This window comes from Oncorhynchus keta, chromosome 30, assembly GCF_023373465.1.
Source record: "Oncorhynchus keta strain PuntledgeMale-10-30-2019 chromosome 30, Oket_V2, whole genome shotgun sequence".
Classification (NCBI taxonomy): Eukaryota; Metazoa; Chordata; class Actinopteri; order Salmoniformes; family Salmonidae; genus Oncorhynchus; species Oncorhynchus keta.
In genome coordinates this window covers 60076108-60088730 of record NC_068450.1, presented here as the reverse complement: position 1 = coordinate 60088730, position 12623 = coordinate 60076108, and the positions used below count along the sequence as shown (strand labels likewise).

Genomic DNA, 12623 nt, shown 5'->3' with positions numbered 1-12623 from the left:
CACACTCCTGGCTGTAGTTGTTCATTGGCGGAATACAAGAAGGAATACCCAGGGACGCATTTAAGGGACTGGCTCCTCTCTAGATTTCTTCCTAGTTGCCTGCATTTCTAGGGAGTTTTTCCTAGCCACCGTGCTTCTACATCTGCCTTGCTTTCTGTTTGGGGTTTTAGGCTGGGTTTCTGTATAACACTGACATCGGCTGATGTAAAAAAGGGCTTTATAAATACATTTGATTCATTGATTTTTGACAGACGTAGTGGCTTTTCTCTCTGGTCAGTGATGCTGTAGAGAAAGGCCTTATTATCATTGATCACCTGTCCAGTCTGGGCGTAGTCCTAACTGATGTAACCTCCGAAAACAAACCCAGCCTTGTTGTAGGCCACAAGTACGGTGGGTCCCTGGCGGTTGCAGTGGTTGCTGAAGTCGATTATCCATGGAAGCTGCCTTTGGATAGAATGGAATCAAATAGAATGTAACATTTTATCATAGTCTTTTTTTTTGTACTCTCAAATTGTTGTATTGATTTATTAATTTGTATTTATTTATTGTAACAGCAAAGTAATTGAGGGTTTTTAATGATAACTCTTTGTAATAGCCTATACTAATGCTGAAACATCAATAAACTAAACAAAAAATAGAATAGAATGGCACTTTATTACCTTTTAGTAAACCAATACAGAAATATAAACACAACATGTGAAGTGTTGGTCTCATATTTCATGAGCTGAAATAAAAGATCCCAGAAATGTTCCATACGCCAAACATTTTTGGGCACAAATTTGTTTACATCCATGTTATTGAGCATTTCTCCTTTGCCAAGATAATCCATCCACCTAACAGGTGTGGAATATCAAGAAGCTGATCAAACAGCATGATCATTACACAATTGCACCTTGTGCTGGGGACAATAAAAGGCCACTCAAATGTGCAGTTTTGTTACACAACACAATGCCACAGATGTCTCCAATTTTGAGGGAGCTTGCATTTGGCATGCTGACTGCAGGAATGTCCACTAGAGCTGTTGCCAGAGAATGTAATGCTAATTTCTCTACCATTGGCCGCCTCCACAACATCTCTTTAGAGAATTTGGCAGTACGTCCAACTGGCCTCACAACCGCAGACCGCATGTACAGTATGGCGTTGTGTGGGCGAGCGGTTTTCTGATGTAAACGTTGTGAACAGAGTGATTCATGGTGGATATGGGGTTGTGGTATGGGCAAGCATAAGCTACAGACAACGAACACAATTGCACTTTATCGATGGCAATTTGAATGCACAGAGATACCATGATGAGATCCTGAGGCCCATTGTTGCACCATCACCTCATGTTTCAGCATGATAATGCTGGTGTTGGTCTCTCCTTTGCTGCTATAACAGTCTCCACTGTTCTGTGGAGGTTTTCCACTAGAATTTTGAACATTGCTGCAGGGACTTGCTTCCCCCGTTCTGTGAGCTTGTGTGGTCTGCCACTTCTCGGCTGAGCCGTTGTTGCTCCTAAACGTTTCCACTTCACAATAACAGCACTTACAGTTGACCGGGGCAGCTCTAGCAGGGCAGAAATTTTATGAACTGACTTGTGGGAAAGGTGGAATCCTGTGACGGTGCCACGTTGAAAGTCACTGAGCTCTTCAGTAAGACCATTCTACTGCCAATGTTTGTCTATGGAGATTGCATGGCTGTGTGCTCGATTTTAAACACCTGTCGGCAACAGGTGTTGCTGGCATAGCTAAATCCTTTCATTTGAAGGGGTGTCAATGAATGAAAATATTAATTTAATGAATTAACAATTTATTTTGTGTCAAATCGCCAGTTGGCAACCAATCTCTTATGGGATTGATTGACACATAAACAAATATTACAATAACTCACTGTGATAATTCAGTGATAATTCTTCTTCCGGTGTTCTCTGCAGTGTGCATCGCATAAAGAGTTTTTTTAAAAGTACAAAATAATTTTCCAAAAATATATATATACATAATAGTAAATAAGGTCATCCAAACAGTAATTATATCCCAAGAGCAGGAATAAATATATACATACAGTACCAGTCAAAAGTTTACTATTTTCTACATTGTAAATTAATAAGACATCAAAACTATGAAATAATACATATGGAATCATGTAGTAACCCAAAAAGTGTAGATTTTAGATTCTTCAAAGTAGCTATGCTTTTCCTTGATGACAGCTTTGCACACTTAGCATTCTCTCAACCGTCTTCACTTGGAATGATTTCCCAACAGTCTTGAAGGAGTACCCACATATGCTGAGCACTTGTTGGCTGCTTTTCCTTCACTCTGCGGTCCAACTTATCACAAATTATCTCAATGTTCTTCTAGATTCTTCCGGCGCCGACAGAAATGGCCGCCTCGCTTCGTGTTCCCAGGAAACTATGCATTTTTTTTCACGTGTTATTTCTTACATTGATACCCCAGGTCATCTCAGGTTTTATTACATACAGTCGGGAGGAACTACTGGATATAAGAGCAACGTCAACTCACCATCATTACGACCAGGAATACGACTTTCTCGAAGGGGATCCTGTGTTTTGCCCACCAGCCAGGACAATGGATCGGATCCCAGCCGGCGAACCAAAACATCGACGCCGTAAAAGGGGCAGACTAAGCGGTCTTCTGGTCAGGCTCCGGAGACGGACACATCGAGCACCACTTCCTAGCATACTACTCGCCAATATCCAGTCTCTTGACAACAAGGTAGATGAAATCTGAGCAACTGTTGCCTTCCAGAGAGACATCAGAGACTGTAACGTTCTTTGTTTCACGGAAACATGGCTCACTCAAGACACGCTATTTGAGTCGGTACAGCCACCTGGTTTCTTCACGCATCGCGCCGACAGAAACAAGCATCTTTCTGGTAAGAAGAGGGGCGGGGGGCTATGCCTTATGATTAACGTGACGTGCTGTGATCATAACAACATACAGGAACTCAAGTCCTTCTGTTCACCTGACTTAGAAATCCTCACAATCTAATGTCGACCGCATTATCTACCAAGAGAACTCTCTTCGATTATAATCTCAGCCGCATATATTCCCCCAAGCAAACACATCGATGGCCCTGAACAAACTTTGTATTTTTTATTTGACTCTATGTAAACTGGAAACCACATATCCTGAGGCTGCATTCATTGTAGCTGGGGATTTTAACAAGGCTAATCTGAAAACAAGACTCCCTAAATTCTATCAGCATATAGATTGTGCTACCATGGATGGTAAAACCCGGGATCATTGTTATTCTAACTTCCGCGACGCATATAAGGCCCTGCCCCGCCCTCCTTTCGGAAAAGCTGACCACGACTCCATTTTGTTGGTCCCTGCCTATAGACAGAGACTAAAACAGGAAGCTCCCGCGCTCAGCTCTGTTCAACGATGGTCCGACCAATCTGATTCCACGCTTCAAGATTGCTTCGATCACGTGGATTGGGATATGTTCCGCATTGCGTTAAACAACAACATTGATGAATACGCTGATTCGGTGAGCGAGTTTATTAGCAAGTGCATCGACAATGTTGTACCCACAGCAACTATTAAAACATTCCCAAACCAGTAACCTTGGATTGATGGCAGCATTTGCGTGAAACTGAAAGCGCGAACCACTGCTTTTAACCAGGGCAAGGTGACAGAATACAAACACTGTAGCTATTCCATCCGCAAGGCAATCAAACAAGCTAAGCGTCAGTATAGAGACAAAGTAGAGTCGCAGTTCAATGGCTCAGACATGAGAGGTATGTGGTAGGGTTTACAGTCAATCACGGACTACAAAAAGAAAACCAGGCCCGTTGCGGACCAGGATGTCTTGCTCCCAGACAGACTAAACAACTTCTTTGCTCGCTTTGAGGACAATACAGTGCAACTGACACGGCCCGCTACCAAAACCTGCGGACTCTCCTTCACTGCAGCCGACGTGAGTAAAACATTTAAACGTGTTAACCCTCGCAAGGCTGCAGGCCCAGACGGGATCCCCAGCCGCATCCTCAGAGCATGCGCAGACCAGCTTGCTGGTGTGTTTACAGACATATTCAATCAATCCTTATCCCAGTCTGCTGTTCTCACATGCTTCAAGAGAGAACCAATTCTCTTCGATTATCACCACAGCCGCATTGTTCCAGTTCCCAAGAAAGCTAAGGTAGCTGAGCTAAACGACTACCGCCCGGTAGCACTCACTTCCGTCATCATGAAGTGCTTTGAGAGACTAGTCAAGGACCATTTCACCTCCACCCTACCTGACACCCTAGACCCACTCCAATTTGCTTACCGCCCCAACAGGTCCACAGACGACGCAATCGCCACCACACTGCACACTGCCCTAACCCATCTAGACAAGAGGAATACCTATGTGAGAATGCTGTACAGCTCAGCATTTAACACCATAGTACCCTCCAAACTCGTCATCCCATACGTAGAATGTATGCACATGACTGTAAGTCGCTTTGGATAAAAGCGTCTGCTAAATGGCATATATTATTATTATTATTATCAAGCTCGAGACCCTGGGTCTCGACTCCGCCCTGTGCAACTGGGTACTGGACTTCCTGACGGGCCGGCCCCAGGTGGTGAGGGTAGGTAACAACATCTCCACCCCGCTGATCCTTAACACTGAGGCCCCACACGGGTGTATTCTGAGCCCTATCCTGTTCTCCCTGTTCACCCACGACTGCGTGTTCATGCACACCTCCAACTCAATCATCAAGTTTGCAGATAACACTACAGTGGTAGGCCTGATTACCAAAAACGACGAGATGGCCTACAGGGAGGAGGTAAGGGCCCTTGGAGTGTGGTGTCAGGAAAATAACCTCCCACTCAACGTCAACAAAACAAAGGAGATGATCGTGGACTTCAGGCAACAGCAGAGGGAGCACCCCCCCCCCCTATCCACATCGATGGGACAGTAGTGGAGAGGGTAGTAAGTTTTAAGTTCCTCGGCGTACACATCACAGACACCCACACAAACAGCGTGGTGAAGAAGGCGCAGCAGCGCCTCTTCAACCTCAGGAGGCTGAAGAAATTTGGCTTGTCACCAAAAACACTCGAGAGCATCCTGTCGGGCTGTATCACCACCTGGTATGGCAACTGCTCTGCCCACAACTGTAAGGCTCTCCAGAGCGTAGTGAGGTCTACACAACGCATCACCGGGGACAAACAACCTGCCCTCCAGGACAACTACACCACCCGATGTCACAGGAAGGCGCAAACCAGATGGGATGGCGTATCACTGCAGAATGCTTTGGTAGCCATGCTGGTTAAGTGTGACTTGAATTCTAAATTCAGTGGCAAGAAAAAGTATGTGAACCCTCTGGAATTACCTGGATGTCTGATAAATTTGACATAAAATGTGATCTGATCTTCATTTAAGTCACAACAATAGACAAACTCAGTGTGCTTAAACTAATAACACACAAATGATTGTATTTTTGTTGTCTATATTGAATACATCATTTAAACATTCACGGTGTAGTTTGGGAAAAGTATGTGAACCCCTAGGCTAATGTCTTCTCCAAAAGCTAATTGGAGTCAGGAGTCAACTAACCTATAGTCCAATCAATTAGATGAGATTGGAGAATTTGGTTAGAGCTGCCCTGCCTCATAAAAAACACTCACAAAATGTAAGGTTGCTATTCACAATAAGCATTGCCTGAAGTGAACCATTCCTCGAAACAAAATAGATCTCAGATGTCCTAAGATTAAGAATTGTTGCCTTGCATGAAGCTGGGAAGGGTTACAAAAGTATCTCTAAAAGTCAGTCCACGGTAAGACAAATTGTCTATAAATTGAGACATTTCAGCGCTGTTGTTACTTTCCCTAGGAGTGGCCGTCCTGCAAAGATGACAGCAAGAGCACAGTGCAGAATGCTCAATGAAGTTAAGAAGAATCCTAGAGTGTCAGCTAAAGACTTACAGAAATCTCTGGAAGATGCTAACATCTCTTTTGGCGAGTCTACAATACGTAAAACACTAAACAAGAATGGTGTTCATGGGAGGACACCACGGAAGAAGCCACTGCTGTCAAAAAAAAACATTGCCGCATGTCTGAAGTTCGCAAAAGAGCACCTGGATGTTCCACAGCGCTACTGGCAAAATATTCTGTGGACAGATGAAACTTTGTTTGTGTTGTTTGGAAGGAACACACAACACTATGTGTGGAGAAAAAAAGGCACAGCACACCAACATCAAAACCTCATCCCCACTGTAAAGTATGGTGGAGGGAGCATCATGGTTTGAGGCTGCTTTGCTGCCTCAGGGCCTGGACAGCTTGCTATCATCGACGGAGAAATGGATTCCCAAGTTGGTCAAGACATTTTGCAGGAGAATGTAAGGCTATTTGTCCGCCAATTGAAGCTCAACAGAAGTTCGGTGACGCAACAGGACAACAACCCTAAAAAGAACTGCGAGGAGTAACAGCCTAACATACGTAGCTAGCTACCATGACAAAGACCAAAGCCGGTGGGAGTACCATTGAGGACAGTGCCAGTGATATCTCTCACGTAAAGGATATTTTAAATGGACAAAAAGAGACCTATAAGCAGTTGTTACAACAAGAAAATAGTTTCAAGTGTTTTGTCCAAATATTGTTGTAAATATTAGATTTGTTCCAATGATATTAACAGGCACTGATATCTGAAAAGCATCCTGTTCAGACACATAGAACACACACACACACACACACACACACACACACACACACACACACACACACACACACACACACACACACACACACACACACACACACACACACACACACACACACACACACACACACACACACACACACACACACACACACACACAAGTAGACATGCTCACACACAGCCGTCTTCATATCTGACTAATCTTTATTTTCTAGTGTTGACTACTTCAGGTTCAGCAGGGTTGCACTGGATCAATATGTTCACTTTAAAGGCCCAATGCAGTCAACATTCTGTTTTTTCTGTGTTTTATATAATTTTGTACTAGGGGTGCAACTTTCACTGGGGATGGGGAGGACATGTCCCGCCCACATTCTGAAATTGCGTTTTTGTCCCCCCCAGTTTTAGAATTGGAATGTGATACAAAATTAGGTAACGGTGTGCTTTACGGCCGTGCGGACGCCTCTGAGCGGTCGGGTAGGCTGTTTGGAGTGTTTGTCTGACTGGATAAAAAAAAATATATATCATTATTATTATTATGTTCCCCCACTTCTAAAACCAAAGTTGCACTCCTGTATTGTACAACAACAGGTGATGAAACGAACACTCTAAAAGTGTGATTTTGTCAAATCAGTGTTATTTCCTGATAGTTGCTGGTTGAAAATATAATCTACACAGGATCTTCTAATCAGCAGGTTTGCATGGGACTGGGTTTCACCTTTCCATGGTGACATCACAATGCAGTAAATTGATGAATAGACAAAGAGTTCCAAACCTCTCAGCCAATAAAAGCTGGTTTTCAGTTTCCCCCTCTCCACAAAAACCACTCCTAAGCAGAATTCTTGCTTGGAAATAGTATTGTGCGTGTGCATGCGTTTGTGTGTGTGAGATAGCGAGAGGTGGGTTGGTGAGATTAGCCTGTGATGTAGAGTCTCAGGCCTGCTCACTGTGTACACAGTTCTCCTGGACCAAATGAGCAAATGAGAGGTTAGGCAGACACACACACACCCAAGAGGAAATTGGTTGCTGATTAAAGATTGGTCTCAACAGCCAGGGGCTGTGACCTGGGATTATTGGAAAGAGGTGAACAGAGGTGTTCTATCAGACAACGCCTCTCCATCACAACATCCTCTGGCGTGTAAGTGCGTGCGTATGACCCTCTCCGGTCAGTGGTTACCTCTGTCGCTCCGCTCATGTCAGTGGTCATACATATTACAGTAGCTGTATGACGTCAGCAAACGCTATAAAATCAAGCCATAGCGTCTATCACCCCGAATCATAGCCCACTTCACCGGCCCAGTGTTCACCAAGCCCCTGCTAACCACCTGCAGAGGCCCCGCTGTATCTCCATCCCTTCTGGTTGTTTCAGCACCATGGCCAGCATTCTACTGCTTTTCCTCGCCGCCTCCTGCTGCGCATGTCTCTGTCTCGCTGACGGCGACACCTCGTTGGAGTTTGAGACTCGCGCTCTAGAGTTCCCCCACAAATCACAAGAAGAGAAGGATCTGGTAAGTTTAAATTGTTTTATGTTTGTGAAGTTGTTTGGTTTGTCAATGTGTTAGTTTAGTCGATTCATCCCTCTCTTTGTAATTGTTTTCATCTATAGAAGTCTATCATTTTTGTTTTTCTCTGTCGTATAGATTGAAGCTTTGCAAGAAGTTCTGGAGAAACTGAAGAACAAACAGATGCCGTTATCAGAAAAGAAGCTCGGCTGGCTGCCGTCGGTAAGAGTAGACCTGATCAACCATTTTAAAGTGGTTAAAGTCCTATTGTCAACCGTTTTTAAGTAGTTTGCCTGTCTGTATCATGCATTTGACTTATTAATTGAGTCTAGTCGTATATTGCGTTTCAAATTGTTAAAACGGGACTTTCGATAAAGGTTCTCAATTGACCGTGTTTAAAAAAACATATAATTTAGGCGTTGCTAGGATTAATCTGGTTCTGGGAAACCGGTGTAGATGTTTCAGAATCCCATAGTCTGGAGACAGATGCCACCATCATCATAATTCAATTAATAAACAAACGGTTTGTTTCCAGTGTGACGCTGGCGAGCAGTGCGCTGTTCGCAAGGGTGCGCGTGTCGGAACGCTGTGCGGATGTCCGCGTGGGACGACCTGCAACTTCTACGTCCTCAAGTGTTTGTAAGAAGAGAAGAAGAGAAAATGATAAACAGTGTAGGTAGGGGAGCAGAGAGAAATAGGAGAGAGAGAGAACAGAAGCTGTTTCCTCATTCTGTGGATCACATTCAGATGTGGAACGTTCAGACAGAAATATTGTATGTTGAACAGACATGTCTCTATCTGACATGTAAAGTAAATAGGAATCATATCAGCTTTACTTTCAGTATGTTGCCCTCTCCTGTCCTGAACGGGACCCTGGTGTGTAATGGAGGGTTTGATGTCTAACATAAAGGTGGTATCTCACATACCAATCTATTCCCTATAATGCACTATTTTGTCCCGAGTCCTATTTGTCAGTCCTATGTTGCTTCTGTCAAAAGTATTGCACTTTATAGGGAATAGGGTGTCATTTAAGACACTACCCAACTTGTTCCCTTCATATGTCCTCTCTGCTGTCTCGTCTATTTTGACTAAGTACAAAGAAATTCAATGTGATTAATAAAGTCCTTGATTTACAGTTTTTTTGTATCGCTTCAGTTCAATTTGAACAAGTAGGCTATGTGGTACCTTTTCACTACTCTTAGTACAAAACTCAAAACAGATCACCAAAAAGGCAGTTGTTTCAAAACTTTAAGCACATTTTCAATTGACTAAGTATTTCACAATCAAAATCATACAGTCACATTTTCACCAAACTGAATCAGTGTTTCATCTGGAAATACATGTTCACATAACATAACTGCCATGCACAATACGATGCTCACTTTTGATATGTTTCTCTTCTGTTTTGTTAAAAGACCATTAACTATTACTTAATCAGACTGCTCTAAATTGACGATCACTTATATGTTTGGTAAACCTATACATTACACAACTAGCTCTCACAGTCTCACGTCATAATTACACGTTCATCCATGTTTCTCAAACTTCAAATTTCGAAGTTGTTGCAAATGGCAAATTTCTAAATGTTTAAGGTTAAGTTTAGACATTAACTCCAAATGGTTAAGGTAAGGGTTAAGGTTTGGGATGGGCTCAAAAACAACTTTCTATCGCTGGATTCAAACTTCCAAAATTTGGAATCAGAGGCAGATGCTTATGAAAATCACAACCTACTTGAAGGCAACAGCGTTGCTCCTCGTGGCCGATTTCCACATCATCTCCAGACATCCTCAGATAAGGATGGACGTCGAATACTGACTTGTATCCCGGGTGACCTGGCTGACTTTACATGTGAACTGGTTTGTCTGCTACAGATTATGAGAACTACTTAATGAAAATGTCTGTAAATGTAGAAACATAAAAAGTATGGATATATACTTGAATGTACTACAATGATGACTATTGATTTTACTTCACTGTAAGTTAAAAAGAAAATCTGATATTGACAAGATCAGAGATGTACTGTAAGTAACAAATCAAATCAAAAAATGAATGCACAATGAAAGGTTTTGAATGAAGGACTGGGTGCCATACAAGTAATACCAGTTTGGAGTTTTGTTTAAAGAGTGGTGTCTGTGTGTGTGCATGCAGAAAGGAGTGTTAGCATTGGGATGTATGGTTTGATCATTGGATTCAGTTATTCACACGCTTTAGGGACAACACAATGCAGCCAAAGCAATACATAAAACATACAATTCCTGTATCAATAATAAAATATTGAAAATAAAAAATGACAATAACAAATAAAACCAAAATAGGGACTAGAATGCAGAAACAAACAGTCACCAATAGACATGTCTAATCATTCCAATACATATTATCTATACTCTCAGTATGTCCTCTTGTTGTCTCTCCCCCTCCCTTCCATCTCTCTGTCAGACGTCTCCCCCCGGTCCTTCCTGGGGGCCCATGACAGTCACCTGGAGCTCCAGGCTGAGAGGGGGAGGCCATGGAGAGAACGCCCCATTGCTGAGGCTCTCCCACTGGGTAGGCTGCTGCTCTGCTGACCCCCTCTGGCTGACCGTATGGAGCTCACAGTCCTACTGAGCCAGCTGTTCCTAGCTGTCTGGAGATCACGTTGCAGCACCCCCTTCTGGTGTTCCAGCTCCTAAACAGGGGACAACACAACACATCATATGTCACTATGGAGTGTGTACTGTCCACAAAAAAGTGTGTAGTGTGCATTATGAAGTGTGTAGTGTACACTATGAAGTGTGTAGTGTGCATTATGAAGTGTGTAGTGTGCATTATGAAGTGTGTAGTGTGCTCTGAGCTGACCTGGATCTTGCATTTGGCCTCCACCATCTGTAGTTTAGTCTGGGCCAGCTCTTTCTCCAGCTCTGTGATCTGGCCACTCAGACACACCTTCTCCTGGTCTTGTTCCCTGGTACCAGTCGTCTGCTGGTCTGGTTCTGTTTCCTGGTCTCTCTGCTGGCCTGGTTCTCTGGTGCTGATACTTCTCTGGTACGGGGCTGTGGAACCGAAGCCTTCCATAACAGGAGAATCTAGAGCCTGTCGGCAGCGAGAACACGCCAGGACAGCATTCTGAGAGAGGGAGGAGAGGGGTGGGAGGGGTTTGATGAGAGAGTTCAAAAGTGTTTTATTATGAACATGTACAGTGGGACAAAAAAGTATTTAGTCAGCCACCAATTGTGCAAGTTCTCCCACTTAAAAAGATGAGAGAGGCCTGTAATTTTCATCATAGGTACACTTCAACTATGACAGACAAAATGAGAAGACAAAAATCCTGAAAATCACATTGTAGGATTTTTAATATATTTATTTGCAAATTATGGTGGAAAATAAGTATTGCCTCGCGTTGTCCGGGTTAGGGAGGGTTTGGCCGGTAGGGATATCCTTGTCTCATTGCCCACCAGCGACTCCTGTGGCGGGCTGGACGCAGTGCACGCTAACCAAGGTTGCCAGGTGCACAATGTTTCCTCTGACTCATTGGTGCGGCTGGCTTCCGGGTTGTAGGGCGCTGTGTTAAGAAGCAGTGCGGCTTGGTTGGGTTGTGTGTCGGAGGACGCATGACTTTCAACCTTCGTCTCACCCGAGCCCGTACGGGAGTTGTAGCGATGAGACAAGATAGTAGCTACTAAAAAACAAGTTGATACCACGAAATTGGGGAGAAAAAGGGGGGGGAAAAAAACATTTAAAAATCCTACAATGTGATTTTCAGATTATTTTTTTTCTCATTTCGTCTATAGTTGAAGTGTACCTATGATGAAAATTACAGGCCTCTCTCATCTTTTTAAGTGTGAGAACTTGCACAATTGGTGGCTGACTAAATACTTTTTGGCCCCACTGTAGAGGGAGGGGTGATTTCCATTTAGAACAAATTATATCATCAAACTGTGTGATTGTCAAACTGTGACATCATCAGACAGTTCCATATACATCCTCACCCTGAGTTTGTCCAGGTCCTCTCTGTGGGCCGCCTGCTGCCTCTCCACCCGACTGGTCAGCTGGGAACAGATCTGACAGAAAGAGGAAGCAATATAGCATTAGGTGTGTGTGTGTGTGTGTGTGTGCGCGTGCGTGCGTGCGTGCGTGCGTGCGTGCGTGCGTGCGTGCGTGCGTGCGTGCGTGCGTGTGTGTGTGTGTGTGTGTGTGCGCGTGTGTGTGTGTGTGTTGTACCTGTTTGTAGTCTGAGATGATGCCTGAGCTCCTTTTCACCTCTGGTTCAGCCTTGTCCAGCTTTGCCCTTAACACCTCCTTCAACTGTGAAATGGCAAATACATGTCCATAAATAGAATACAATATGACATCACTACCATAAATATAATATAATATTACATTATTACCCATAAATAGAATACAATATTACATCACTACCATAAATAGAATACAATATTACATTATTACCTATTACCATAATTACCCATAAATAGAATACAATATTACATCACTACCCATAAATAG

General features: G+C 43.4%; 2 protein-coding genes across 3 annotated transcripts in view; one reads left to right on the top strand and one right to left on the bottom strand.

Moving 5' to 3' along the window:
* Positions 1 to 7873: 7873 nt before the first annotated feature.
* Positions 7874 to 9276, top strand: LOC118373147 (cocaine- and amphetamine-regulated transcript protein-like). Its single transcript, XM_035759211.2, has 3 exons — positions 7874 to 8147; positions 8280 to 8363; positions 8677 to 9276. The coding sequence occupies exons 1-3, from the start codon at positions 8013 to 8015 to the stop codon at positions 8782 to 8784; spliced, it is 327 nt and encodes a 108-aa protein (XP_035615104.1). The 5' UTR covers positions 7874 to 8012; the 3' UTR covers positions 8785 to 9276.
* A 95-nt stretch (positions 9277 to 9371) lies between these two features.
* The window catches only part of LOC118373152 (rab GTPase-activating protein 1-like), a 7597-nt gene continuing 4345 nt past the window's right edge, over positions 9372 to 12623 (bottom strand). For both annotated transcript variants that reach the window (XM_052488782.1, XM_052488783.1), the window contains 4 exons: positions 12339 to 12422; positions 12107 to 12178; positions 10977 to 11243; positions 9372 to 10806 (listed from right to left, as the gene is read on the bottom strand). In XM_052488782.1, coding sequence (XP_052344742.1) covers positions 10615 to 10806; positions 10977 to 11243; positions 12107 to 12178; positions 12339 to 12422 — 615 coding nt within the window. In that variant the 3' untranslated portion in view covers positions 9372 to 10614. The remainder of the gene's footprint in view (positions 10807 to 10976; positions 11244 to 12106; positions 12179 to 12338; positions 12423 to 12623) is intronic.

Excerpts from the sequence above, each read along its gene's own strand:
- LOC118373147 (XM_035759211.2), top strand. The coding sequence starts at position 8,013 with ATGGCCAGCATTCTACTGCTTTTCCTCGCCGCCTCCTGCTGCGCATGT. Across the intron at positions 8,148-8,279 it reads CACAAGAAGAGAAGGATCTG|ATTGAAGCTTTGCAAGAAGT; the intron begins GTAAGTTTAAAT and ends TCTGTCGTATAG. Across the intron at positions 8,364-8,676 it reads AGCTCGGCTGGCTGCCGTCG|TGTGACGCTGGCGAGCAGTG; the intron begins GTAAGAGTAGAC and ends GTTTGTTTCCAG.